The 25,457-nt window shown below is 45.7% G+C and overlaps 11 protein-coding genes across 11 annotated transcripts; 5 read left to right on the top strand and 6 right to left on the bottom strand.

Moving 5' to 3' along the window:
* Positions 1 to 221: 221 nt before the first annotated feature.
* C8R40DRAFT_1113737 (S-adenosyl-L-methionine-dependent methyltransferase) lies at positions 222 to 2,931 on the bottom strand. Its single transcript, XM_046228485.1, has 11 exons — positions 2,886 to 2,931; positions 2,466 to 2,696; positions 2,153 to 2,410; positions 1,985 to 2,096; positions 1,689 to 1,935; positions 1,492 to 1,637; positions 1,372 to 1,436; positions 1,239 to 1,322; positions 1,003 to 1,185; positions 672 to 951; positions 222 to 626 (listed from the first exon to the last, which is right to left on the bottom strand). Exons 2-10 carry the CDS (start codon positions 2,599 to 2,601, stop codon positions 707 to 709), a joined length of 1,476 nt encoding a protein of 491 aa, XP_046084555.1. The 5' UTR covers positions 2,602 to 2,696; positions 2,886 to 2,931; the 3' UTR covers positions 222 to 626; positions 672 to 706.
* C8R40DRAFT_1113726 (uncharacterized protein) lies at positions 2,932 to 5,197 on the top strand. Its single transcript, XM_046228484.1, has 13 exons — positions 2,932 to 3,066; positions 3,114 to 3,170; positions 3,218 to 3,246; positions 3,296 to 3,313; positions 3,367 to 3,372; positions 3,433 to 3,482; positions 3,546 to 3,836; positions 3,888 to 3,966; positions 4,016 to 4,098; positions 4,147 to 4,264; positions 4,319 to 4,648; positions 4,708 to 4,794; positions 4,855 to 5,197. Coding segments are annotated over exons 1-13 (1,269 nt in total). The 5' UTR covers positions 2,932 to 3,065; the 3' UTR covers positions 4,975 to 5,197.
* Positions 5,198 to 5,822, bottom strand: C8R40DRAFT_1113719 (uncharacterized protein). Its single transcript, XM_046228483.1, has 4 exons — positions 5,684 to 5,822; positions 5,460 to 5,629; positions 5,319 to 5,400; positions 5,198 to 5,254 (listed from the first exon to the last, which is right to left on the bottom strand). Exons 1-3 carry the CDS (start codon positions 5,718 to 5,720, stop codon positions 5,371 to 5,373), a joined length of 237 nt encoding a protein of 78 aa, XP_046084553.1. The 5' UTR covers positions 5,721 to 5,822; the 3' UTR covers positions 5,198 to 5,254; positions 5,319 to 5,370.
* Positions 5,823 to 6,007: 185 nt separating this feature from the next.
* Positions 6,008 to 7,180, top strand: C8R40DRAFT_1050303 (ClpP/crotonase-like domain-containing protein; the record flags this gene model as incomplete). The annotated part of the gene is made up of 7 exons (XM_046224616.1): positions 6,008 to 6,065; positions 6,119 to 6,340; positions 6,401 to 6,445; positions 6,508 to 6,549; positions 6,613 to 6,734; positions 6,782 to 7,024; positions 7,085 to 7,180. The coding sequence occupies 7 exons, from the start codon at positions 6,008 to 6,010 to the stop codon at positions 7,178 to 7,180; spliced, it is 828 nt and encodes a 275-aa protein (XP_046084552.1).
* Positions 7,181 to 8,079: 899 nt separating this feature from the next.
* On the top strand, positions 8,080 to 9,942 carry C8R40DRAFT_1071024 (aspartic peptidase A1; the record flags this gene model as incomplete). The annotated part of the gene is made up of 7 exons (XM_046226292.1): positions 8,080 to 8,238; positions 8,299 to 8,555; positions 8,614 to 8,754; positions 8,807 to 8,942; positions 8,993 to 9,223; positions 9,279 to 9,409; positions 9,456 to 9,942. 7 exons carry the CDS (start codon positions 8,080 to 8,082, stop codon positions 9,940 to 9,942), a joined length of 1,542 nt encoding a protein of 513 aa, XP_046084551.1.
* Positions 9,943 to 10,198: 256 nt separating this feature from the next.
* On the bottom strand, positions 10,199 to 12,629 carry C8R40DRAFT_389430 (uncharacterized protein). The gene is made up of 13 exons (XM_046234896.1): positions 12,175 to 12,629; positions 11,956 to 12,115; positions 11,812 to 11,905; positions 11,731 to 11,753; positions 11,643 to 11,676; positions 11,518 to 11,595; positions 11,413 to 11,466; positions 11,280 to 11,353; positions 11,175 to 11,233; positions 10,992 to 11,124; positions 10,855 to 10,937; positions 10,765 to 10,802; positions 10,199 to 10,713 (listed from the first exon to the last, which is right to left on the bottom strand). The coding sequence occupies exons 1-13, from the start codon at positions 12,200 to 12,202 to the stop codon at positions 10,456 to 10,458; spliced, it is 1,116 nt and encodes a 371-aa protein (XP_046084550.1). The 5' UTR covers positions 12,203 to 12,629; the 3' UTR covers positions 10,199 to 10,455.
* A 48-nt stretch (positions 12,630 to 12,677) lies between these two features.
* Positions 12,678 to 14,496, bottom strand: C8R40DRAFT_1113709 (trehalose utilization-domain-containing protein). The gene is made up of 9 exons (XM_046228482.1): positions 14,189 to 14,496; positions 14,002 to 14,121; positions 13,892 to 13,929; positions 13,770 to 13,843; positions 13,643 to 13,716; positions 13,546 to 13,587; positions 13,393 to 13,487; positions 13,185 to 13,342; positions 12,678 to 13,123 (listed from the first exon to the last, which is right to left on the bottom strand). Exons 1-9 carry the CDS (start codon positions 14,457 to 14,459, stop codon positions 12,985 to 12,987), a joined length of 1,011 nt encoding a protein of 336 aa, XP_046084549.1. The 5' UTR covers positions 14,460 to 14,496; the 3' UTR covers positions 12,678 to 12,984.
* A 650-nt stretch (positions 14,497 to 15,146) lies between these two features.
* Positions 15,147 to 17,125, bottom strand: C8R40DRAFT_1050335 (CMGC/CLK protein kinase; the record flags this gene model as incomplete). Its single annotated transcript, XM_046224618.1, has 8 exons — positions 15,147 to 15,293; positions 15,320 to 15,612; positions 15,663 to 15,804; positions 15,859 to 15,959; positions 16,010 to 16,176; positions 16,235 to 16,415; positions 16,473 to 16,551; positions 16,607 to 17,125. 8 exons carry the CDS (start codon positions 17,123 to 17,125, stop codon positions 15,147 to 15,149), a joined length of 1,629 nt encoding a protein of 542 aa, XP_046084548.1.
* Positions 17,126 to 17,887: 762 nt separating this feature from the next.
* On the bottom strand, positions 17,888 to 20,397 carry C8R40DRAFT_1050298 (uncharacterized protein; the record flags this gene model as incomplete). Its single annotated transcript, XM_046224615.1, has 15 exons — positions 17,888 to 17,941; positions 17,996 to 18,083; positions 18,143 to 18,189; positions 18,243 to 18,322; positions 18,381 to 18,468; positions 18,528 to 18,583; positions 18,651 to 18,924; positions 18,975 to 19,141; positions 19,191 to 19,477; positions 19,542 to 19,600; positions 19,657 to 19,868; positions 19,927 to 19,956; positions 20,015 to 20,028; positions 20,088 to 20,225; positions 20,342 to 20,397. 15 exons carry the CDS (start codon positions 20,395 to 20,397, stop codon positions 17,888 to 17,890), a joined length of 1,650 nt encoding a protein of 549 aa, XP_046084547.1.
* A 140-nt stretch (positions 20,398 to 20,537) lies between these two features.
* C8R40DRAFT_1149900 (uncharacterized protein) lies at positions 20,538 to 22,629 on the top strand. The gene is made up of 5 exons (XM_046229537.1): positions 20,538 to 20,847; positions 20,899 to 21,262; positions 21,327 to 21,341; positions 21,393 to 22,329; positions 22,377 to 22,629. Exons 1-5 carry the CDS (start codon positions 20,646 to 20,648, stop codon positions 22,491 to 22,493), a joined length of 1,635 nt encoding a protein of 544 aa, XP_046084546.1. The 5' UTR covers positions 20,538 to 20,645; the 3' UTR covers positions 22,494 to 22,629.
* C8R40DRAFT_1113667 (DNA polymerase eta) lies at positions 22,630 to 25,335 on the top strand. Its single transcript, XM_046228481.1, has 12 exons — positions 22,630 to 23,067; positions 23,121 to 23,199; positions 23,257 to 23,582; positions 23,641 to 23,670; positions 23,719 to 23,751; positions 23,806 to 23,862; positions 23,916 to 23,989; positions 24,051 to 24,064; positions 24,127 to 24,181; positions 24,241 to 24,260; positions 24,312 to 24,500; positions 24,549 to 25,335. The coding sequence occupies exons 1-12, from the start codon at positions 22,681 to 22,683 to the stop codon at positions 25,142 to 25,144; spliced, it is 1,860 nt and encodes a 619-aa protein (XP_046084545.1). The 5' UTR covers positions 22,630 to 22,680; the 3' UTR covers positions 25,145 to 25,335.
* Positions 25,336 to 25,457: the final 122 nt, after the last annotated feature.

Genomic DNA, 25,457 nt, shown 5'->3' with positions numbered 1-25,457 from the left:
AAGGTCTTCCAAAATCCCTCCTCCCCCGAACCTCACGTGCGTGCAGACTATTTGGACTTACAGTTCATTAAACCCATCTAGAAGGTAGAAAGCTGCAATGCAGTTTGTCATCGGACAATCAGATATCGATGAAGATACTCTTCGAAATTTTACTTACAACGTACGTTTGGGTGTAGTTGTTCCAACGAACCAAGGTACTCATGCCGATACCTTCTTCAAAGGTATGACGAGCTGTTGCGAACTACAGGATGTGATACATAATGTGGCATGTACCCTCATGCAGCTTCATGCCCGAATTATTATCAGGATCCTCTCCGATCTTCTCCGATCCTGCGCCACAGGACAACATGTTACATGGTATATGCTGGTATATGTATGTCGGAGGCCATTCTACCGAACATTAGCAGATGGAGATCCGTCGGTGTCTAAGCTATAGTATATGTAAGCCTCAAGAGAAGGCGGGAGGTAAGAGGAGGTAAACGTGACAATGATGCAGAAAAAGTTACGCTGTCACTGCTTGTCAGTTCGGCCTCAGAGGGTCTTAAAGTTTTGGAGGGAACTTTCCCATTGTCACAGTGATCGTCGGACGAAGAGAAAGTCATTCTGTCTACTGAAGCCTACTAGTACTAGAGTGTGATTAGTCATGTAATTTTGATCAGCGAAGGACTTACAATGCATGACAAGGCCATTGTGATCAGGAGCACCATTAAACAGAACCTCCTCCGTTCACAGTTTTCTTCCTCTTTCTCTTCTGTTGACGCTGTTGACGCTTCCTAGTATTAGGAGCAACGTCTTCCTGCTCCTCGATGATTTGGTCAACTTTTCGTTTCTTGTCCAGAGGAGCTTTGTCACTCTCTTCTCGGATGACAGAGCTTCGGACGAAACACGACACAAAAAAACCATTTGTAGCATCTTCACCAGGTAAACAGCGCACAAGTGATGCTGCGTGGTCTGTGACTCTTGTCAGGCAACGCGACAAAATAAATCAGTATTTGAACGCACGGGGATCATCCATCTCGTTAGAGTACCCACGGCGCTTCCACTGCGGTAGAACTTGGCTTTGAGGCGCAAGTTCAAAATGTCTAGAGAGGGCCTCGTCAGATTTGAGGGCTGCACGAACGACATGTTCGTCTTCAATAGCATGGACGGAACATGTGCTGTAAACAATTCGTTGCACAGCTGGAACTGTTTAAGAGTCAGTGAGCGATGCGTTTTGAGAATTGAACCAAATTACTGACATTTCATTGAGTGTTTGACCATCATCAACTGAAAGCTAGCTAGCTTGTTTAGACGGTCTACTTGCACCGACTCAGCTTCTTGTTCTGCATGAGGAGTCGATAAGAGCAACGATTTCAAAATAGATAAGCATACCAGACTCCACAAGATAATCCAGACGGTTAACGATTCCTGACCCGCTACAAGATGGATCCAGAAGACTAAAGGGATAACCTTATCGGACGCGATGGAAACAGTGTAAATAAAAGGTCTTACATATGTGTAACTCCGGAATACTTAGGATCCATGGGATCCACCAACAGGAAATCGGTATTCACAGGTTCTACATTTTTACATCTAGCCTTCGATAGCATTGCTTGTAAGGTCGAGAATCGTTTACGATCTCTTTCAAAGGCAAAGAGCTACACATCATTGATTGAGCATGAGTCTGGCATTCCGCCACATACACATACCGTTCCTGTATTACACATAAGTGTACTCAGGTGCGATGTCTTGTTGCCAGGGGCAGAGGTAGCATCTATCACTGCACCACTCGGAGAAACGGGGGGATTAAGGACAACAGCAGGAAAGCACGACGCTTTGTCCTGTAAAATCACCTTCCCATTTTTGTATGCATCATCGTCTTGGAAAGATAGTTCGGGATGGAATAAAAACAGGGCAGAGATGTGTTTGTCTTTTGCAAAAATATGTTTAGACGTTCTATCACGAGAGGTGAGGAGGATATTGAGGAACGAAGCAGTGGTCTCACGATGCAATCTCAAGCATATTCTCCAACGTAAAGCCTTTCGATATGAAATATTGAATGGCCTCTTCAATCGTCCACAACGTGGTATTAATGCGAACGTATCGAGGGATCAACGCTAAATGAGGTCGATCAGTAAGACGTTCGAATGAGTATTTTGAAGTCATGGCTCACCTGCCCTACTATCACCAGTTTGAACAAGTTCTTCATTGGACTTGACTGCTCGTTTTATCTTAACCTTCTGAAGCTCACTGTGAAGCCTCGTCTTATGGCGAAGGACTGCCTGCTTGATGGGGCCGTCTCCAGCTTGAATCCCATTTGAGAAGAGGACGTCGTGGACTAGTACAAGAGCCAAATTTGAGGAGGTGAGCTTTTTGCGCTCCTCTATCATTAATTTGGCTCTGCCGATTATATCTGCTAGCACAGGCTTGTCTACGATGCAAGTTTAACGAATCATGACAGCTACGTGTTGATAGATACTCCTCACATTTCAAAGTCTGAATCACAAGAGCCGATGTCCGCTTCCTGTCCTTCTCAGCAACAGTTGAAATAAGACCTTTAATCGAGCCCTTCTTGGAATCGAGGCGGTCGAGGACCTCAGCGGCAGTAAAATAGAAATTCATGATAACATTCTAGGATATTGGTTACAATGCAAATAGATGAATGATGATGATGATGGCAGAGGACTATGGAAGATTGCTGATAAGAAATTGAGGTACTGGTAATGTCAAAAGACGAAGTAACCGGGAAACAGTGGGGGAACCTAACGCAAGATAAATGTGAGCATTTTTGTGTTTGACATGGGAGAGAGCTTCAGAGGTATTTTCGTCGTCACGAATCGGACAATGTAGATAAAATGAAAGCATCATAAGAGATGAAACCGAACGAAAGACTTACTTACCCTTGCCTTTTGTCGTGGTAGTTGAACGTTGAATCTTGTGGAAGTTCGGAAAAAAAAAATTATTGGGAATTTTTATGCGCCCAAAACTTCCGGCCCGGTGCTCTTTGTTTCCCACATGCCAGAAGTCCTCGGCAACGCGTCTGGCTCGTTGAGACAGGACCTCCACTTCTCCACAAGCAAACTTTCAGTGCGTCTTGGGATCTTTGTCTTTGTTCAACTCTCACGACTTGACAGTGGCTGTTGAAACAGAATTGTACGAGTTGCTCGGTGTATCTCCTAGCGCTAGTGAAGGTATATTGTTTTTACTCTTTATGCTTTTACAAACGTCTTCTTCGCAGACGAGATCAAGAAAGCATACAGGAAAAAGGTACGAGACTACCGTAAATATCAACGTGATTTTCTCTCAGATCTTCTAGGCCCGCGATATACACCCAGTATGTAAAACGACTCAATCTTGGCTTAATACTCAAGCGCCTATTACTTTCAGGACAAGGTATAACCGGAAATTCAGAACTAGATGGTCGTCGTACCGAAGCTCACCCTCGACTTTCAGAACAGAAATGATCCAGATGCCGCGACAAAGTTTCAAGAAATGGCTGCCGCGTTCGTATTGCTCAATCTTCTCGCATGGGCATTTTACTAACCATATCTCGTGAACTTTTGCAGCTATGAGATTTTGAGCGATCCGAATACCAGGGTTCTGTATGATGAGGGTGGGATGGAAGGTTTACAAGGCGGTCGCTCGGGCGGTCCTAATATGGATGATTTGTTCACTCAATTTTTCACTGGTGGTGGCAGCGGATTCTCATTCGGATTCGACATGGGCCCCGGGCCTTCAAGATTTAGCCGACAAAATGATTCTGTTCTGCCACATGAAGTGACACTAGAGGATCTGTATAACGGCAAGACGGTGAAGATGAACATGGAAAAGCAGGTGTTATGCAGCTCATGCAAGGGGTGCGTTTTCTGGTCACGATCTGAACTTAAGCTCATAGTTGGATAAACTAGGTCTGGTGCCAAGGGACATGCAAAGCCCAAACAATGCTCGACGTGCGAAGGAAGCGGACGCGTCTACATTAAGACCCAGGTTTGAACCATATGCTACTTTCATCACTGTCAACCTTACAATGGCGTAGTTGGCGGGCGGGCAAATGGCGGTTTCGCCCCAGCAGTGTGAAGACTGTCATGGAAAGGGTGAGAAGTTGCGAGAAAAGGACAGGTAAGGTGTGATCCCTCTCCATGACTGATTCTAAAATCATTAGCTTAGATGCAAAAAATGCAAGGGCTCTGGTACTGTTAAAGAGAAGACGCGACAAGAGATGTTCATCGAGAAAGGCATGGCGGACCAACAAAGGATCGTCCTAGCAGGCGCCGGTGACGAAGAGGTACATAGTCTCACTCACAGTTGCGCTCCAGATAATGAGACTAACACACTGTAGCCTGGTGTTTCTGCCGGCGACGTGGTGTTCGTCCTAAAAGTCCTTCCCCACAATTCTTTCGAAAGAAACGGCAACGATCTATTGGTTAAAGTCAAGATCACTCTGTCTGAAGCACTTTTGGGATTTTCCAGAATTCTGCTCACGCACCTCGACGGTCGTGGCATTAAAGTCACTTCACCACCGGGCAAAATTTTACAACCTGATGCAAGCATCGTGATCCGAGGGGAAGGAATGCCCACTTATAAACGGCCGGATAGTAAAGGGGACCTCTTTGTCCTCTTCGATATTGAGATGCCGACCGAAGGCTGGCTTCGGTCGGTGGATCATCAGGTAATTTTACAGAGTTTCATCCTTTCCTTGAATAATTCCTTACATTCGTTAATCAACAGGCTCTTGCGAAACTCCTTCCACCAAAAAAGCCTGAAATGCAGCCCCAACCGGAGATTGTAGACGAAGTCAATTTCGAGGAGATCGACGTGCGTTCGCAATCTTTTCCGGCTAGTCAGGACTTCTTTGATCATGGTTATGCAAACCAGCGCGATGATATACATGATGAAGACGGCTGGGAAGATGAAGATGATGACGACGAAGGTGCAGGCGACATGTTTGATGACTATATGGGCGGCCCAGCAGAACCCGAATGTCGTCAGCAGTGATCAGTGATTCCCCGTTCTTGGCTTTACACAATGTTGTCGCTCCTTGCTTTGATCTTACCCCCACTCGTTCCCATTTTTGTTAGCTATACCTCCACTCATCTTGGTTGTTCATATTATACTAAACCTTATTGTTCGTCTAAGCAATACTAATCCCCAAGTATCATTAATTGCCACTATCTTGCATAACATGATGACCTATTCTACCTAGTGCAAACAAATACTTTCTTTGGCTTATCGTATTTAGGTTCTAGAGGAAGATGATGTGGAAAGTTGAAGCAATCTGTAACAGGGATGGAGTTTTGAACGTTGAATATAACGCCTCACTTATCGCCACACACGCGTACGATAGACAAATTATTCCAGAAATCCTAGCCCTAGCAACATTTACACGGTAGGTCATACATCTATATGCTTGTAACCCTTGACCTGTACAATGAAGAACATTGAACGGAGAAAGCAGGAATGACAAGAATCCCGAAACGCACTCTGGAATCGTTGAGTTTTTCTAATAACTTTTCCGACAACCACTTGCAGTTCTCAAACCCATTGACACCTTCCGTCCTTTGACATTTTTCCAACTCTTCACGGACAAGACGTGCCTCCATTGCTCGGACCCATGATTCGCGGATGTGATCGTCGCGAGCCTGCAATTTGGCTGAATTGTAGCATTAATCACAGAGCATGGATGAAGAGCAAAGGGAAAAATCACCTTTGATAGCTGCTCTTTGCTCTTCGTCTATGGCCATGGTGGTGGCGGTTGGTATTTCTCTGCCGGATTTTGCCGGGAAGTAGCGGCACTTCACTTTGTCACTGAACGGTACCTATATCTATAATACACATGTACATGTACAACAACACGACGATTTCTCCTGCGTCTTCTCTGTGTACATATTCATCCAATGCATCCAAGAATACACATATCCAAGGTAATCAATAACGGCTTCAAATTAATCACATGAGAAACCCGGGTTCGACCCGCGCAAAGGTCGGGTCGGGAATCCTCCGAGCACCGAAGCCATTCTTGCTACTTACAATGACTGCGTATCCTTTGGCGTTGCCTGCTGGGAATCCCCTCATTACTTTAACCCACCGTGCGTAGCTGTGCTTTGTGATTCATTGAGAACCACTAACCTGGTTGATGTAGCTAAAAATTCGCTTTGGATCATTGAACTTCATAATGGCCAAGATTCGCGTCTGACACATGAACTCATTAATGAAGGCCTGAAGCCTGCTCTGGACGCTGTCGAGAAAGAATGGCGAGAGAGTTGGAGAATCCATATGAAGGACCAGAAGGCGAACAAGGGAGAAGGGAAAGGCGCGTTGATAATAGTCGGTCGACGGGACCAAGATAAGTTCTTCAGTAACGGTATGTCGTGGTCCATTCCTTACTTGCGTATCCTGTTACTCACAATTTACCCGATTGCAGGCCTAGATTTTGCTAATTCGCAAAAGGATCCTAATTTTTTCCAACGTCAGTCCTGCTTCTATATGTAGTACTAGGTTATGAGTCTGATATTAGCGTATGTCGAATAGTAACCTTTGATCCTCTTCTTGAGAGGATCTTGACCTTCCCGAGTAAGTGCCATATCAATCCAAAGTGGGATTTCTTACCTATGACTAACACTCAACATCATTCAGTCCCAACCATAGCAGCCATCAACGGGCATTGCTTCGCAGGTGGCTTCATGCTTTCCATGGCCTGTGATTATCGCGTCATGACAGATGGGAGCTCGCGACGAGCATGGTTATCCATGAACGAGGTTGGTATCATCTAATTATTCGAATACCTGTTATTGAATAATGGCAGGTGCATTTTGGTGCACCGTGGCCTATCTCTTTTGCTGGGATTGTTCGTTCCAAGTTCGGAAATGACCCACTGAAAAGGAAGATGGCGTTAGAGGGTCATCGCTTCACCCCTCAAGAGGCGCTTGAGGTAGGTATCGTTGACTATGTAGTCAATGGGAACACAGCTGCGGTCCTGGCTCGGGCAGAACAATTGGGTGATCAGTGGTCTGGAAATGCGCAGGGAGGTGTGTGGGGATCAATTAAGGTCGAACCGAATTTATCCTATTCAATCATGTTTGACACTAACCAGCATAAACAACGACAGTCCGAACTCTATCGTGATGTCTTGGAAACAATCCACAAGGATGCAAGGCCTCGCAATCCTCTGCATGATGATGCCGCTGCTAAAGCGAGACTGTGATTGTCGTTATTTTACATGGCCATAAGTACGTGTAAGTTGTACTTATATTGATATTCTCTCTGCAATCACAATAGTATCACAACGACCCTGTCAATACTACACTTCCTGGATCTTCATCAGCCTATGAACACTCAGGATTACCCAAACTGCATTAACATTTGTCTGATGGGGTTGCTAAGGCTGATCATTGAGCTGGTTGTTGGGGGCATGAAGTTCAATGATAATTTTAGTCCATAAGCAGCATGACTGGAAATGCCAATGCTATACATAGATTCCATCTTTGAAAACTGAAGGGGCTTCCTAACTAAGTATGGTAAGAGATGGAAAGCTGCATTCGTTGTATCTTTGGACCTGTACAATGGAACGCAAATCATCAGCAGTGTAATTGCTACCTACCCAGATAGAAAGGACAACAGAGGCTCAGACTCAGGAAACCATCTTGATCATCATCATCGCTTTTGAATTTTGTGGTGGTTGTCTTCCCAACAAACCTACTTCCCTTTATTTCGCCGGTGAAGTAGTTCGCAGACAGCAAGAAGGTGGAATAATTAGGCAATGTCAAGGGTGCCTCAAGGAAGTAGACTAAATGCTGCGGAATGCCCTGGTAGCCTAAGGGTTACTTATCACCTCTGAGCCGATGGACCCATGGGTAAGAGAAGAAAGAACGGCAAGGCGCACGTGGATATATCTCCGATCCTCGGATGATGGCACGAGTTCCTTTATAAAGGGCCAATTGTGCTTGGTTACTTACCTTCCTTTTCCCCTCCGATCCCCCCATTTCTTTTTTCTCTTCCTTCCACTACTAGCGAGGCCGGGCCCTCCTTGCTTGCTTGCTCTCCTACTTTCCTTTGATCTTTCCATTTTCTTCATTTCTCTCGTCACTCAAGGTTTCTTTCGTCATGCAACTCCAACTTTCATTTGCCACGCTTCTGGCAGGCGTACTGTTTGCACTCAGTACTGTACAGGATGCGGTTGCTCGTCCTACAAGGAGGAATTCCGGGCTGGTTACTCTTCCTTTGAAGAGAGTTCCCCGAGCCGAGGGAGTTCCCCCTACCGTCGTAAGTGTATTTGATCAATTGTTGACATATCACGATCCCGTATTAATTAAATATGCGCAGTATCTTCAGCAACACATCAACCGAGCCCATAAGCGTCTTGCACGCATGAAGGGACGCGAAGTGCCCTCTGATCACCAGCTCAGGCAGAACATTGAGCGTCGTATGCTAGCCCTTGAAGAGGATCCTCTGAGCAAACGTTTTAACCGACAAGGGGTCAAAAAGAACGCTAGATCTACCAACCGTATTGGTCTTGCCGGTGCGGCTCATACCTCTCGTTCGCTTCAGCTCAAGAAGAAGAAGGGTGGCAATGCGGGAGGGTATGTATATTCATCTACTGTTCTTAATAAGTCACGATTCTATTTGATTTCCCTGTAGCCAAACTGCGTCTGCAGCTACCGCCACTGGTGACAACGGCACTGCTGGTACTGGCTCTGAAATTGAAGCTAATGGGGTTCCCAGCGGTGTCGAGGCTGCTAATGCACCTACTGCTAGCAACTCCCTTGGTCTCAATATTGAGTGCGTTCGTTTCAAACCTAGTTTTGCGGCTCGTGCTAAGATTTCTTTCCAGGGGTCAGGATGTTGGATACCTTGCTACCATTCAAATGGGTACTCCTCCCCAGGACTTTTTGATCCTCATGGATTCTGGTTCTGCTGATTTATGGGTCGGATCGGAAAGCTGCACGTCTACAGCGGGAGGAGGATGTGTAGGTCTTGCTATATGTAGTCAATGTTTACCATTCTCATTTCCTTGCAGGGATCTCATACTTTCCTCGGTACCGCGTCTTCAAGCACATTCCAGGACTCTGGAAAACAGTTCGCCGTTACGTACGGTACTGGTAATGTTGCTGGAACAATCATCACAGACAATATTGCCGTTGCTGGGCTGAACTTGACCGGTCACCAGTTCGGTGTTGCTGATTCAGAGTCAGACGACTTTGCCGATAACTCAGTTCCATTCGATGGCTTGATGGGGCTTGCGCAGTCGGTATGTCTTCTCGATTACCCTTGATAGTTTACTCCTCAAACGATCCGTCCTTTAGTCCCTTTCAGAGCAGGGAGTTCCTACTCCTCCCGAAAGTCTTGCTTCTGCTGGCTTGATATCCGATGCAATCACTTCCTTCAAGATTTCTCGAGAGGCAGACGATTTAAATGACGGAGAAATAACTTTCGGGTATGGCCCTTTGTACAAAAATAGGTGCCAACTGACGTTTTAATAGCGGTCTGGATGCCACGAAGTTTGATTCTAGCACATTGACTACGTTCGACAATGTCAACGCAGATGGTTTCTGGGAAGGAGCTATGGATAGTGTCACTGTTGATGGAACTGACACCCAACTCACTGGTCGTACTGCTATTCTTGATACCGGAACCACTCTCATCGTTGCACCTCCTGCGGATGCTACTGCTGTTCACCAACTCATCCAGGGTTCCGCCAGCGATGGACAAGGTGGGTTCACGGTGCCTTGCACAACCAACGCCAGTGTTGCCCTCTCATTCGGTAATACTGCATTTGCCATCGATCCCCGTGACATTGCCTTCCAACCTGTCGACGCTAACGATCCCACCGGTGACTGTATATCTGGTATCAGTTCTGGTGAAATTGGCGCTGCCACTGAGTGGCTTGTCGGCGACGTGTTTTTGAAAAACGCCTATTTCAGTGTTGATGTCGGAAAGAACGCAATCTCACTTGCGAAGCTTGTGTAGAGTACCAGCATTCATACATTTTTCTCGTATTTTGTATGATAGTATTCTAGCAGTGGACTCCTAGTAGAAATGTCAATTCATAATGGGGATTCGGTCTTTCTTTGTACTGTGAACGATTCGATCTGCGATTTATTGCTATTTTGAAATATGGCTTTGGATTTTTAAGGGAGTAAAAGATTTATGTAAATCGCAGCATTTGGTTGGCACGAAGTCTCGAGGGTAGAAATTGAAGTTAGGGCAAACCGTTGATCTTATCAGTTAGCGAGCAAAAGTCAAGGGAGAGGAATTGTGGCAAGAATAGGAGGGGGAAGGAGGGCCAGAGTGGAGCAGATGGGAAGGTGTACGAATCGAGAAGGCAAAAAAGTGTTCTATCCCAGACCTTCCAAAGACGGATGTTGGGTTAGATGGTGATCCAGTGACCTTTTTACGCAAAGTAGAAACTTGGGTATCTATGTAGACATCACAAACACGATCGTGCAAATGCTAGACTTAAGTATGCACATAGTTGTTTTATTATAGCAATTCTACTTTCACATCCTTGTGAAGCTCGATGTCTGATTCGACGGGTGATTTTGATGCCCACCCATCATCCCTGTCCTGGATTCGGGTGGTAGAGACCTTGACCCCCACCCTCGGGACAACAGGATCTAATAGGATGCGACTGCGACCACCCGTCCTTAAGTGCTCAGGGCCGCTAGAATGTGTCTGGCTGTGTTGAGTTGAACGATACGGAGAAGACTCTCTCCAAAACATCCACACGTTCAGCAGGTCCTACACAAAAAGCGTCAGTTTTCAGAGACGAGTAGAACACACTATGAGCACCTCTTGTGAGCCAAATATAAGAGCACAAGCGAGAGGTACTGAGTGGAAATCTTTCAGTTGGGTGTAGGTGAAGATGAGTTCAAACCTTACGAGAAGCATCAACGACGTTGATCCTCATGCCGGAGGACGGTGTCCAACTGTCTGCAGCGCTGAAAGACAGGATAACGGAGAGACTACGAGTCAATTGATGTAAGCAAGCCGTGCTCTAAGAACGCGCAATTACTCACAAAAGAGCGATGACGGGAAAGACTGTGAACACGCCGATGCGGATTACTATTGATCTAAAGATGCGATCGCGAGAATGAGGATTCATGGCACGGAATGTTTGACTATTTTTCCACAAAATGACAATGGTGTAAACTTGGTAGACGGTGAGTGCGCGCTTCCATGAGTCGATGAAGAAATCATACTTTCATAGGTTATAAATGCTAGTGCACAAAGGAACACTATGATGGAGGAAGTCCAAATCCTAGGGTGCATGAGATGGATGGAGAACATTGAGAAATATGACATACCCAACTTCATCATTGATGTTGCAGAAATAAAATGTTTGGTCTCTTTGCAATAGCGACTTGTCTTGTGCTACCATCTGAAATTTCGTCATATGAGGTTATGAACCTTAAAATCAAGAACAAAATGACCACGGACGATGAAAGTCATTGACAAAACTGTGACATAGACTACAAGAGGCGAAATGAGGAGCTATAGCGAAGATTAAGCCGCCATCTATACCAATTTGATAACGAGTCTTACAATCCATACTAAGACTCGCATCCTCTTGGATGACGAGTGGTTCATACCACGGACAGTAGCAACAATGATAGAATGAAGCTGGAATAAAATAAGAGAGGAACCGGAGACCATGGAGGGGCACGCACATGAAGCAGCAAGGCTAAGCTGACGCACGCATTGCTGGAATTGCAAAGTAAGCTTTCGACATATTTCCACGGACCCACGCAAACTCACTAAGCTGGTGTGGCGTAAAGCATCTAGCGCAAGGCGCAACTGTGGTAAGTTAACGTATACGTCAGTGCTTTAGACATTTACCCCTGCTTGCACCAGACAAAGACCAAAGGGAGGGGCCGAGTTACCGATCTGGTATCCCATGGAAAGGAAGAACGTGACACAATGTAACATCCAACTTCAAGGAACGTGAGTCTATAGCGGAAGATAAGTGACGGACGTGATTACCTGGCGATGAAGAAATTCCACGTAATGGTTCGTTTGATTCTTTTATTGAGCAATTTCGTGCTCAGGATTGCTGCCAGAGCAACAAAAGAGACGATGTACATCGTATTTCCCAGGATGGTCATAATCCTTACATACTGCTCCTCGTCGGTTGGCAGATTGACTGTCAGTCGGATGCGAATATTAATCACGACCAATGTATGACGAGTAAAGCGCACTTGCCTACGAAGATGTTGGGGATGAGAGGCATGGGAATTTCAAGAAAGCAGGAAAAAGTTGTCCTTTTGTATTGAAACGAGGTACCGTTCTGTAGAAGACCCCTAACGTGCAGATCGACGTCTTGGTCTCGGTTTTCACCAATCTAGGACGCGCTACTGAATGAGGTTAACGAAATACATAGGATGAGTACCGCTTTCTGGCCTTCACTGTGCAAAATGATTCTGAAAAACTGGCGTCGAGACAGCTCTTGGGCAGGGATTTTGTCTTCATCGACAGAGGTCATGTCTTTTAGCCTCCCTGCCGCCACCCGCGGAAGCAAAAGTTGACTGCGTCGAGTTAATGAAGGTTCAACGGCACGAGATAACTAGATAGATAGAGGACCTAGCCTCATTTTCTCAATATTTTCTGCAACTTTCCGTGTAATTTTTGAAATAGGACTTGTCGACGTTTTTAATAAGGCATTGACTCGATGGAAATTGATCACCTGGCAAACGTTCTTAGTCTGGTGACCAAGCCCTCTATAGGTTGTCAGATAGATAGATAGATGGGGTCACACAGTCAGTGTGAACCTCATCAAGGGGACTGCTTTAGGCTGAACTTTATTTCAGTTGTGCTGAGCAATAGATTTCATCCAAGAACAGGTGGGAACGCCCTTGCTTCGTCCTATGTAGAATAAAAGAAACGATTATCTCATTGGCAACGTCGCGTGAAAATAGAAACTTCCGAGAGTCCTCCGTGGCATACATAATGGCGCAAGGTATGTAGCACGGGCCATGTCGGTTTTCCTTTCCTTCCCTCGAGGTAGAGAACAAGTCAAAAATAAGCGGTTAATACGAAGCGACCAAGATAAAAAGATGAAAGCCATGGGAAGAAAGTTGCGGCTATAATGCTGAGGACCATAAATTTCAGTGGCAGCACGTCTATTGGCGGCACAGAAATGACGGCGGACGATCTACATACAGATTGTATACAGTATTTCAGAACAAGACAACAATATAAGGGACCTAACTCACGACGAGGTAGAAGTGCCAGTTGTTGAGGATGAACTACTCGTAGGATCGACAGAAACTGACGGGTTTCCAACTTCAGCAGAAGTGTTGAACGCCAGGGTTGTGTTTGATTGTAATGTCCATGTAATTCCGCCAAAAACATGTGCCAAAAACAATTCATCCTAAACGGTGATCAGCTTTCCGCATTGAGAATACTTCTGTCAACATTTACCTGCCAAGTTTCATTCAGATGACCCAAGCTGGTGTAAAAGCTACGTCCAGCAGTTCCATTGCTCTCTGCACCGGCGCCGCGCTCCTGGAACCAAGCTAGAATGTCGCAGCAGTAGGCAAAATAAATAAGTTGGAAATCTTTGGAGTTACCTACCAGTAGGATGAGGAGTTCCTTGATTAAGGCGAGTCCCTGTATCTGAAAATGGAAGAGATATAGATTGTGATTTTCGCTTTTACAGACATGTACTTGCCAATGTAACTGGACTCGTTCGCAGAGAGGATTATCGTGGCACCAATCGTTCTCGGATCAGACTTAAAGTTGTACCTGAACTATTCATTAGTTGTGTCTGGTTAAAGAAAATGCGGAGGGTAACGCACATCTCGTCTTGTACGTGCCATTGAGCTGGAAGCATGCTCGTACTAGGATGGGAAGAATCAATAACGTCAACCGTCTGCAACTAGATTGAGGGGTGGATGAAAGCAAATGTGCAAGTACATACGGCATTCTGAAGCGCAGGATGATAGTCAAAGAAAGCGCCTGGAAGTCAAAGAAAGTCTGATTAAACATATATAGACCAGGTCTGTGCACACTGCAACTGAATACACCCACCAACTTCATGCCCGTAAAAAGTAGTATTTCTCAGACAATCTGAAGCGGCATGGATGCCTATAAAGTTTCCGCCCAAGTCTAGATATTTTTGTAAAGCAGCTTTGCCTAAATCATCTAGGACTGTAGAAGAACATCGACAATTAATCAAGCTGCATAACATCATTTTGTCGAAGATCATGAAACTCACCTTCTCCAGTGTTATCCAAGAACAGAAGAGCGTCGTATCGAGCTAGATACTGGTCCGTGAATTGAGCCTTGTCTTCGGTGGTTTCGAACTGAATATCGAACGACGGTCCCTTGGACTGGAGAGCTTGTATTGCGGTAGGTATGGAATCGTGTCGAAAATCTTCTGTAGCTGAATAGATCAAGACTTTCGCATTTGTTGCGAATGCAGATGGTGCAAATAACGCCAGCAGTGAAAGCGTTACAAGGCGACAGATACTAGTATTAGGAAGCATAGTTTGTAAACTGATTATATAGCATGTTCACCATGACGCGACACTGGTTACAAACTACATTGCATGTTTTGAACTTCAATTGCACTATACACTACTATCTATGAGTACCGAAGAAATACATAAGCACGAGTCTCGACATAAGCAATGAAGAATAAAGATTGGATCCGAAATATTGCAGTATAATAATTATGGGTCTCTGAAATGTGAAAACTGCAAGTGTAGAAGGTACCGGTGTGAAGTCAATGGATTTAGATAATTAGTACAGTGAATGTTTGATGCAGTACCGCAAGAAGATGCTATAGATATATGAAAACGATGCGTTACATTAAGCCTGGCGAGATATGCGTGTTGTGATAACTAATGACCTCGCGAGACAAGGCCCAGATGCTGCCAGAGCTGCTTGAGATGGGCGGCCTCCCTTGGTAATCGCCTGATCTCTCTATTCAGCCCCGAGCTGGTAGAACCATTCACTGGACTGAGATGCTAAATGCACGACTCCGTGTAGACAGATCGACGCCAATATTGGCGAGACAGGACCAAGTATGTCGTCCTTTGCATCAGAGAGCGTTCATGACGACACAGACGGCCATAGTGATGATTTGTAATACACGCATACAAGAGCAGGGGGTGTCCAAAGATAACCGAGGGGAATGGAGGGTAATAACACAAAACATGACGATAATAGAGTTATATCTCAGCGGAAATATTCAACGAGAAATACGGGTGCTTGAGAGCTTCCGCGACTGTGATCCTGTGTGTCGGGTCGAACGCTAGAAGCTTCTGGACGAGATCCAAAAAATGTTGATTGATAAGATCGGTGGGTGGTATAATGTGCTACACGATCTTGAATAACAGAAAACAAGAGATTGGAGCAGAAGGCTTACGTTTAGAGGTCTAGTAGCACGAACGTCCTTCTTACTCTGTCTTGAAGCTTTCGGTTTAGGCCAATCCAATTTACAGCCTTCTTTGAAAAACTCAGGTTTCGACCTTGCCCCAGCACGAGCGAATCGTTCGGGCATTTTGCCCATGACCATCTCCATCATTGCAAGGTGCTCAAGGTTGTCGTGTGTCTGGAAGAGCGCCATCCCAGTGTAAAACTCAACCAGGATACAACCTAATGAGTACACATCGCAAGGAAAAGACCACCCGAGACCTGATTGTGATACATAAAAACATAAGCCTTTGAAAGCAAGGAAGACAAACCTAAGATGATTTCTGGTGCGCGATAATGTCGAGTAGACACGACTTGAGAGTGATACTCCTTTTCGAAGGTCGCAGAGCCGAAATCGATGAGTCTAATTTCGGTTGAGTCTAAGATCCGTTTAGATTTTGGAGCGGCATTTTTCTGAGAAAGAAGCTTAAATATTAGGTCGCACTGTGGTATTTGAGAAATAAGTACCTTTCCTGGCACAGGGATATTGACTATGTGGTAATCATTGTGGACGAGGAGTATATTCTCAGGCTTGAGATCCGTATGAATGAGTGACTCCCTATGAAGAACTAGACCTGAGTCAGCCGAGAAAAAAATGCTGTCAACGATATATTCGTACAAGCCACGCTGTTCAACAGCTGTCGGGCAAATGCTTGAATATGAGGGCGAGGAAACGGCGCGAATTCGTTATCTTTGAGAAAGTCATAGACACACATCCCAAGTAATTCAGAGACCAGGCAAACGTGGTTGCGATGGTCAAAGGTGTCGAGCAGATGTATACATTTGCTGAGGTAAGACAGAGAGTCGTCAGTACACAAACGGGGGAATTCGGCAGAGCACTCACTTGGTATTGTGTGGGTCCTTCTTTTTGAGTTCTCGAAGCACTCGCACCTCTATTCTGCTGGCGTCCCGGTACTTAGGGATCGCTCGGATAATCTTAATCGCAACTCTGGCGTTGGTGAATGTATCGATGGCCTCCACGACTTTACCAAACGTCCCTTGCCCTAACAGGCGCACCGTTCGATCTGAAAAGCACGATCGCCCGTTACGATTACAGAACACGCCAGGATAAAATCACGAACATCGCTTGTAGATAATATCGTCGGGTACGATGATATAATGTCCTTCCTTGTCGTCGAATGACACAGGCCCTTTGGATGTCTGTAAAGCAACGATTAATACGGTTTGTCAAGAACGTAGTAAAGTGGAACGTTACCTCGTCTGTCGCAGCAGCACTCCTGCTACCCCAAGACTTGGTCTGAGTGATCGCGAGCGAATTTTGGCTGCTTGCAGCAGCTTTTTTCGCTGGCAGGGCTCGAATTTCGTCTGCAGGATCCCGCTTACGTTTCTTCGGTGGTGGGGCAACACCGCTGGCAGATATGCTTGCCGAAAGAGCTTGCGCTTCAGCAGCTGCTCTTGCTCTCGTCCTAATCGGTGCCGTGAAAATTGGAGGCTGATACGGCGCCGAGTAACCGCCGCCATGAGTTGTTGCGGGTGACATAGTAGGAGGAGGAGTATCTTCGATGACGATAACATCCCGGACTCGACCATCGCTATCTGTTTCCTGTACTTCGCTGTAGCTCACGGTGTATTGTTGAGCTCGTTTCCTTTTCCGTGAAGCCACCGGTGGAGTTGGTAGTACGCTGGGCCCCGCGGCATTGACTGTGTTCACGCCGTTGAGGGATTGTCTAGAGTGATATGAGTGCATGACTGGCAAGGCATGCACTGCCGCCATCGTCTGGGTAGTTGTGTACGACGTGGTGACGATGAAGGACAGTAAGTTTCTTCCTGGATTATGAGTGCAGAGGACGGTGAGCGTGTGACTGTCACAAAAAACGTGCGAATTTACATGCCGTTTGAACTTCAACTTGTCAGAGCGGGACCAGCTGGCAGGCACTGCTCAACGAGAAGATTGTGTGCAGCTCTCGCGCTCGAGAACGATTCAACGAGTGATTTTGGGTGGTCTGTCAGCTTTTGAGACAGTGTACTTTGAGGCTCCGTAAGTTCAAACCAATTATTTAGGACAGCTTAGGACACGTAATGATTTCTGCTTTTCACGTCTGACTTCTGTGCTAATAGATGCTAATACATCTCTCAAGTAGCCATATTACATAGTACCACTGGCATTCAATGTCCCACCATACTCGCTGCAGTCTACCATACGTGGGCGACACAAGCATTGCTGTAGTGGAGGCGCCGGGCTCGGCTGTTCCTTTGTGGGACTCTTCAAATGGAGCCGTGTATCTACCTGTGCACGCCTCATCGGGTTGTGGTAGGCACTCCCAGTATCTGAAACAGAGTACCGGGATTTTTTTGCTTTCAATCAATAGTCACAAATGTCACTGGCTCTGACAAAGCTGGTACAACTTGAAGCCGAGCCCTTTCAAAGGTTTATAGCCCCAGTTAATATGTACTGTACAAATTGCATTGTTTCAATACCTGAAATTTGGTCGTTTTCAAAAACAAAATCGAACACCCAAAAACCTTGAGGGTTCCGTTATTCAACTTTTGGCAGCGAACTGACACTTGAGATATCGACACTGAGTAAATCCTAGATGCGGATCAGCTCGACGCCAGTTTCTACTGCTAAGGGCAGAACAAATACCTTTCCATCCTTGAGCTCATTCGGAGATGGCATCAAACCCAATCGAAGTAGTTCAGAGGCTGCGCTGACGACCGGATCATTTTGCATGCTACAAGGAAATATAATCTTCAGAATACAGGATGTTAAGTCGGAACCTCAGTAACACACCTCGCCACGGCAACAACTTTGCCTTGTTTGACGTAGTAGGCAATGAACTGGTCATAAAGTGGAAGCTGAAAGGTGGATCCAAGTATATAAAATCACAAACCTTCATTTCCTCAGGATTGCCTTTGATGATGATATCGTCGTGTCCGGCAGCATAGCCGCAGTATCGTAGCTGTTGACCCTCTGCACATAAAGTAATTAAAAACTGTTTCATCCTGAAATTCGAATGAGCATGACTCACGGGCACTCCAAAAGACTGGAGTTTTCACGAAAGGTTGCGGCTGTCCAGCGATCGTCTTTCCTACCGCCCTCCCATGATTTCCGGCAACCTGCACAAGAAGACCTGTATCATCAAATGTTCATCACATCAAAATCAGGTAGCACAAACATTCCAATGCTCGATCCTTACTAGCTCCCCAGCTTGCGGGTAGATTGCAACGTCGCCTGACCACAAGTGACGGTCATTTACATTATCATAATGTGCGAACGCTGAGTAACGGAAATCTCCTACCGATAGCAAAGACATTTTCGATGTTTGCTGCCGGAAGCTTTACGACACGAAGATATTCGTCGACCTCAATACCTCCACCCTTTTCAAGTTCAATGCCACTGCTTTTCAGGAACTCGGTGGCAGGGGCTACGCCAACACCCATAATCACAAAATCCGCGAGAAGAGTCTCGCCGTTGACCACGACACTACCTGCCAAAGATGGATCGTCTTCACGAGGTACTATCTTCTCAACTTTGGACTGCATGTGGAACTTTACACCCTGGGACTCGTGGAACTAGCATAGGGCCATTAGCTATGTATAACTTGTAATTTGACAAATTCTACCTTTTTGAGTCCAGCGCCGACTTGTTTACCAAGAACAACCTCGAATGGATACTCTTCCATTCCGATAACATCTATAGAAGCGAGCTTCCGCTTGGAAAGGGCTGTCACCAGCTCCATGCTGATAAAGGAACTTCCGATGAATACAACTTTCTTGCCCTCCGTTGCCGCTACAGAGAAATTAGATCTCAACGTTTAATTTCGAATAGAGAAACCTACCACTGTCAACCTTTTTAGCATCATGGACACCACGGAACGTATACACGTTTTGGAGATCAACGCCAGGAATGGGTAATTTCCGTGGAGTACCGCCAGGAGCAATAATAAGTTTATCATATACGATGTTATCCTTTCCATCATCTAGGATAACTCTTCGATCTTGCAGTTCAACAGATGTGACGGTGACACCGGCTCTGAGGTTAACACCATATTTGATTTTGAGGTCTGCGGGTGTCTTCCACTGGAGTTTCGAAGCATCAGTGATCAAGGCTTTACTGAGCTTAGTCCTAGTTTTGGCGCGTCAAAGTCTGTCAAATTGTGGAGGATAAGGTGGTAGTTGATAACTCTTACCTGTCGATTGGGGCATGTGGCTCCTTGGATATAACGGTAATTGGGAATTTGTAGCCGTGCTAGCGATGAGAAGGACATCAGCATAAACGCCATGTCTACATTGTTTCCGAGGTACCTCTCGTAAGCTTTCAACGGCTTGGAAAGCACCCGATCCGCCTCCGATGATAACCGTGCCTTTTCCAACAGCATCGAAACCAGCCGTGGAAAGTTTGGGAGGTCTCCCCATATTCTCTTTCAAAGTAAATTCGGGGTTGGCCGTTACGTGAATCTTTCCGTCTGCGACATATGCTTTGAAGGAATGTAATGGGCTGGGGGCGGGTGCATCCTCTATATTCATGATCAGTACGTGGTCTGAGAAATGGTTATCCATATTATCGATACTCACCGATATCACCACTACAAAGATTGAAACAAGCTGTCTTCCAAGTCAGCTCAAAGGTAAAATCGTATGTTCGTTAAATATTCTAGCTAACCTCCATGCCAAGGACTAAATGGTATGGTACACTTCATTGGTAAGGATAGTTCAAAGTCTACTTCAAGGCTTACCAAACGACTCTGGCATCGGCAGTCAGTACACCCTTGGCTAGAGGCGCCCCATAATGAGTACAGAAAGCACTCGTAGCGTGTATTTTATCTCCCAGACGTGCAACCAGGACTTTTCCTTTGTCAAATTCAATTTCTTTCCTAGTAGTGGATATCAGAGTTCGATCCAGCAGTAAAAATCTGACACCAGCGGAGCAGCTCATTGCGCCAAGTCTTGATTGCAATGGCAAATGCTTGACAAGTAAACAAATTCGCACATTTGACCATCCTTCAATTCCTGTTCATCTAGGACAGCGATAGTTCTTGCGGCCATTTGTTGATTATAGAAACGTCGTAGTGAAGATGAGAATGTGGAAGTAAAGAATGGTCGAAGGAACATCTGGAAGCCTCTGTCGTCATGCTGTGGGTGTTGAAAAGAGATGCGATATCGATCCACCAATCAGAGTGATTCGATTGCGGATTTAAATCTTATCTCATTCTAAAAATCTGCCTACATACGCCAATCTTTCCAAGTCAACGCGACCATATGGCACTCTAGATATTCTTAGGTAGTGCGCGACAATGTTCTCAGCCCTGCTGCTGTTACTCTTGGGCTGGCTGGCGGTGACTAGGACAGCCCAATTTATAGCTCAGCAACCTGAGATCGACTCAGATTCAACTTGGGATTTGGATCTCGCCCCAAGTCCAAATGATACTGCCAATCTTGTTTTCAACAGTGTGCATTCTTTATCAATGGGATGGCCGAACAGACGGTATAGGAATGGTATGTTGAGCCCTTTTGAGTTTTGCCCGCGTTTATTTATCTTATACACAGGGCATACCGTTGTGCCAGGAATCATACCTGCAGGTACTTCCCTATATCATGGTCGAGGCGACCCAATGGTTCCAGCGACCCCGGAATGGACAGCTTTTGACTTTGAACTGTCGACACTCTACTGCGGACTGTTCACCACGGACGACACAGGATGTTGGCATTTGACTCTTGTCGTTGAACGTCCTCTCAATATAGTGTATTTCGACGGATACAGCGGGCTCAAACTTCCTGGCAGCGGGACTCTTGATAGTCAGGACGTTCTCGCGTGGGGTCGAGTGATGCCTGATAGATATAGCGACGAACCACGACGGATTAAGGATCTATGCAAGTGGGGTAACAACTTTGGAATAGATGGGTTTGTGAGGTGAACGCTCTTCTCTCCTAAATATGCCATCTCTTGTCGCTGACTTAGCATTGGATTATATCAGACTTCATACGTCGTTGTAGGTAATCTCTGAAAACTACTGGCCAAATTAATAATCTACCCTACTCAGTGAGGTCATGATATGCGACTTCTCCGCTGGTCTCAAAGTCAGTTCCATGCTTCACATCAACGTACCTTACCATCCTACTACTTCGCCAAATTATTCGTCTTACTCAACCCGATACCCAAATATACGGGCTCCAGACATGGAGCTCGGGGTTCCGCTAGATACGTTTGGGATGGGGGAATTGGTAGCGTCAAAGCGGATAGATGAATATCCTGGCGAAACTCGAGTTCAGCTCCACCTTCACCGTTTGGTTTCATTTTACGATCCTTCCCTCGCACCTAGCCTCGTTCGTCAGCGCTTCGGGCAAAATAGACTTCAACATCGAATTTTAGGAATTATCCCCTCGGAGGTTGAGAACGTCAAGTCTCGAGTTGAAAAGGAGCTTGCTCCGGAAAAATGGATGAAATTAGAACAGAAGTTTGATTGGTCGTCGCTATTTCACAACCTCGTTCAGCGCTACGCATCGCGTTTGGAGTTGATACGATTCGACTTAAATTCTACAGATGGCTCCTTAGAAAGCCTCTCATCTACAATACGGGCAACGTTTTTGCAATTACGAGGGATTCTACAACCGTACGACCTTTTAACAGCTCGTGCAAATATCGAGGATTTTTCAGATGACATATCCTGGGCCACCGCTGTTTATAAAGCTTGTGCAACTGCATATCCAGCATCCGCATCTACTTTTACCACAACCTTCACGCCTTCGGAAAAACTCATGCTCTCAGCGCTCAGAGCCACAAATCGCGAGATTTGTAGGACTATTACGAAGATGTGGGCTGATGGTGTGAACCATCGAGTGGAGACCTCTTTTGAAATCAGTGGGGTAAATAGACCTCTGAAAGCAATTTACGACCGGTGGAAACAGGATGTAAACGCGTTGATGCTATGGCTGGACTGGAGTATCTGGCTCAAATGCAACCCAGCTTGCAACACCGATGTGAGTCTCGGCGCGCTCTAGATACTAAGCTCTAATCCTTCCATTAGGAAATGTGCTATCTCCCTATGTCACCCTATCTTGTACCAGGCGCAGATCCAACGGATGATTGGATAAGTCAAGCCCGAGACCCCCAGCCTACCTGTATTCCGAGACATTCTAGATGAATTGTCCTTTGCATCATTATGTGTACTTTACTAGCGGACCTTTACACACTGTCTGTTTTTCGTATTTGGGTTCGAACATGAGTACATTAGGAAAGTCAAAGCTGTCTATACTGACAACGTGACCAGTCTTTCGTTGACAATGACTGTCTAAGTCTTCATTCACTATCTACGTCTTTTGAATATTGGCATGATGATTCCGACGCACCAGAAAGGTAAAAACAAAGCTCAAGACTTTGATGATCTGGACCCAGTGATAACTTATCGCCACATCCTTCAAAACAATCTTGGTATCAAGGATCCGCTTCGGGTGGTGGCACTATGCGACTCCGATGCGTTTTATGCGGCATGCGAAATGGTCCGCCTTGGCGTCACGGATAAACCTCTCGTAGTTCTTCAATGGGAAGGCATAATCGCTGTAAATTATCCCGCCCGTAAATTCGGCATTTCACGGTTCCATAAACTCAAAGACGCCAAGGAACGCTGCCCGGAACTGATGATTGTTCACGTCGCGACCTATAAGGAGGGAGATGCTGAACCCGGGTACTGGGACAATGTTGATTCACGAACACATAAGGTGTGCTCAACTGTCGTTTCTACAATGTCGAATACGCGTTAACAGTCAATCAGGTGTCTCTCGATTACTACCGTAGGGAGAGTTCCAAAGTGTTTAGCATGCTCAAAGAGGGGCTTCCCGACGCCGAGATAGGTTGATTATCGCTCTATATGACTGCAACACACAAGTTGATGATATCGATGCTGACAGAAAAGGCATCTATTGACGAAGCGTTCATTGATTTCACAAAGCCAGTGCGACAAGTTCTTCTACAAAGATTCCCATATCTATCTCAGATACCCGCTGACGCACCAAATGGCGTCGATACTCCACTTCCTCCACCTCCCCCCATAGATTGGGGCACTGACTCGCATCTCATACCCATCTATTCCAATGCGAATTCCGAATCGACCGACGAAGAGACCTCCCAATCAGCTCCTTTAACGTGGCATGATATAGCCCTAAGGCTTGCTGCTGAAATGATGCACAAAGTGCGAGTTGACATTGCTGCCCAACTAGGATATACTACGTCTGCTGTGAGTTGATGGTAGCTTTCATCTCCGGCATTACTAGTCGTTCATCTTCAACATGTAGGGTATCGCTAGAAACAAGTTCCTTGCCAAAGTAGGGCCACTTTGTTGGTGTAGCGAACCTTTTCTCAACTGAACGAAGCTCTGTGCGTCATATAGGAAGCCATATTCGCAGGTACCTCTACTCCTTTTTTGCTTCGCGGGTGGGTTCATCATCTCATCATGACAGACCATTCTACGCAATCAGGCAATACCATGTTATCTCAAGCCTCTAGAATTCCAAAAGGTTTAGTAGGATTTTGAACGCTCTTTGCATTTGTTGATTGAATCATGAATCAGATTCGATTCCTGGGTGGCAAATTGGGGCAAGCGCTCGCTAAAGAATATGATGTTTCAACAGTCGCGGATTTGCTGTATGTACACATCGTGTTATCGGAAATACCACCCTTGACTGAGTTCAACAATTGTACATAGTCCCGTTCCGCTTGGTTGGTTTCAATTATGTCGGCTTTGAATATTCAAGTTGAGAAGTACTGATTTTCTGTTGTAGAGGAATTTCAAGCCAAATTCGGAGAAAGCGCTATTTGGGTGTATGAGATATTACGGTATGTCAATGTTTTATAATCAAAGCATATGTCAAGGTGATTCATGTTTTCGTTGGAAGTGGAATCGATAGGTCCGAAGGTGATTCAACACCGGTTCAATTGCAAGAAAACTGAAACTTATCCGTTGTAGTCAAAGAAAAATCACCGGTCAACAAAAGCATGTTAGCCGCGAAAGCACTCCAAAAACCAATTACAAAAATAGATGATGGTCCACATTGGATTCGCGTTCTCGCTGCTGAGTTATCGCTGAGATTGAACGATGCTAGGAAGGAAAGACCCAACTTATGGCCTAAAACCCTTGCTTTACATGCGGGTCACGGTAAGGTTAACTGCTTTCGTACTCTCGTAGTTCTGAAGGTCCGCATAGGATATGGGACGGCTCGATCCAAACAGGCACCTTTTCCATTTACCAAAGAGGTCACCGTCAATGTCATCGCTGCAGCCGGAGGTAAACTTTGGAAGGAACTCGTAGGGAACGTTACCGGCACCATTAGGATTACCTATATTTCTCTGGGCTTTACGGGGATCGAGGCAACAGACGCAAGCCAACAAAGCATCGCCAGTTTTCTTGACTCTCATGCTGTGACTGGGGTCAAGCGTCCCAACGAGGAGAAGAACGGTAACCCCTCGAAAAGTCGGCACAGAAATACACAGCGTGTACGATCTCGACCTTCAAGTCCATCTGCCGATCAGAATACCACCTCTTTCACATGTTTAGAATGCCATAAGACGCTTTCACTATCGCCAAAGCTACTGTCCACCAGTGACGTTCTGGGACGGGCCTACGCTCTAGCGGCTCTGAAGGATGAACATAGTGATTTTCATTTTGCTGAATCCGTTGCCCGAGAAATGGAGCCGGAGGTGAAAGAGGTTAGAGGGCCTCACAAGAAGGTCAAAACTCCAATGATCCAAGAGAAAGAAATTGGGCCAAGAGGGATCGAGAAGTTCTTCAACCGGACATAATACCAGTGTATCATGATCAACTACATTTGTAGTCTGTACTGTGTATGTGGGTAAGCAGTACTTGGACCAAATACGGACAGTGATCATAAAATCATCTGAAGTCCAGAATCTTCGCGACTTTTAAGTTCTCGCATTCAGCATTCATGATGTACGTACAAAGGTATTCAGCTACTTATATTAGGGAGCTGGCGTTGATTGGAGCTTTCTTGTTGCTTTCTTGAGTTCTTCCGATCGGTTGCTATACACGACATGAGAAATGATTCGCAGTTGTCAATTCTTTCCTAACTACATAAGTACATATGCAGTACAGCAA

This window comes from Lentinula edodes (assembly GCF_021015755.1).
Source record: "Lentinula edodes strain Le(Bin) 0899 ss11 chromosome Unknown C8R40scaffold_26, whole genome shotgun sequence".
Classification (NCBI taxonomy): domain Eukaryota; kingdom Fungi; phylum Basidiomycota; class Agaricomycetes; order Agaricales; family Omphalotaceae; genus Lentinula; species Lentinula edodes.
Note: the sequence above shows the minus strand (reverse complement) of the source record. Positions and strands in the feature narration are given on the sequence as shown.

Coding starts and splice junctions, on each gene's coding strand:
- C8R40DRAFT_1113737 (XM_046228485.1), bottom strand. CDS start 2,601: ATGAATTTCTATTTTACTGCCGCTGAGGTCCTCGACCGCCTCGATTCC. Junction 2,097..2,152: donor AACTGGTGATAGTAGGGCAG/GTGAGCCATGAC, acceptor GACCTCATTTAG/CGTTGATCCCTCGATACGTT. Junction 1,936..1,984: donor AATATGCTTGAGATTGCATC/GTGAGACCACTG, acceptor CTCTCGTGATAG/AACGTCTAAACATATTTTTG.
- C8R40DRAFT_1113726 (XM_046228484.1), top strand. Junction 3,171..3,217: donor ATCTCCTAGCGCTAGTGAAG/GTATATTGTTTT, acceptor TCTTCTTCGCAG/ACGAGATCAAGAAAGCATAC. Junction 4,099..4,146: donor AAGTTGCGAGAAAAGGACAG/GTAAGGTGTGAT, acceptor TCATTAGCTTAG/ATGCAAAAAATGCAAGGGCT.
- C8R40DRAFT_1113719 (XM_046228483.1), bottom strand. CDS start 5,720: ATGGCCATAGACGAAGAGCAAAGAGCAGCTATCAAAG. Junction 5,630..5,683: donor GCAAAGAGCAGCTATCAAAG/GTGATTTTTCCC, acceptor GCTACAATTCAG/CCAAATTGCAGGCTCGCGAC. Junction 5,401..5,459: donor AAAAACTCAACGATTCCAGA/GTGCGTTTCGGG, acceptor TTCATTGTACAG/GTCAAGGGTTACAAGCATAT.
- C8R40DRAFT_389430 (XM_046234896.1), bottom strand. CDS start 12,202: ATGCCTCTCATCCCCAACATCTTCGTAG. Junction 11,754..11,811: donor TTTGTCTGGTGCAAGCAGGG/GTAAATGTCTAA, acceptor GCCTTGCGCTAG/ATGCTTTACGCCACACCAGC. Junction 10,938..10,991: donor TTTCCCGTCATCGCTCTTTT/GTGAGTAATTGC, acceptor ATTGACTCGTAG/TCTCTCCGTTATCCTGTCTT.
- C8R40DRAFT_1113709 (XM_046228482.1), bottom strand. CDS start 14,459: ATGCTTCCTAATACTAGTATCTGTCGCCTTGTAACGCTTTCACTGCTG. Junction 13,488..13,545: donor AGGAACTCCTCATCCTACTG/GTAGGTAACTCC, acceptor GCGACATTCTAG/CTTGGTTCCAGGAGCGCGGC. Junction 13,124..13,184: donor ACTGGCACTTCTACCTCGTC/GTGAGTTAGGTC, acceptor ATCTGTATGTAG/ATCGTCCGCCGTCATTTCTG.
- C8R40DRAFT_1149900 (XM_046229537.1), top strand. CDS start 20,646: ATGTTCTCAGCCCTGCTGCTGTTACTCTTGGGCTGGCTGGCGGTGACT. Junction 20,848..20,898: donor GAACAGACGGTATAGGAATG/GTATGTTGAGCC, acceptor TCTTATACACAG/GGCATACCGTTGTGCCAGGA. Junction 22,330..22,376: donor ACCCAGCTTGCAACACCGAT/GTGAGTCTCGGC, acceptor TCCTTCCATTAG/GAAATGTGCTATCTCCCTAT.
- C8R40DRAFT_1113667 (XM_046228481.1), top strand. CDS start 22,681: ATGATGATTCCGACGCACCAGAAAGGTAAAAACAAAGCTCAAGACTTT. Junction 23,671..23,718: donor GAAACAAGTTCCTTGCCAAA/GTAGGGCCACTT, acceptor AACTGAACGAAG/CTCTGTGCGTCATATAGGAA. Junction 23,863..23,915: donor AGCCTCTAGAATTCCAAAAG/GTTTAGTAGGAT, acceptor ATCATGAATCAG/ATTCGATTCCTGGGTGGCAA.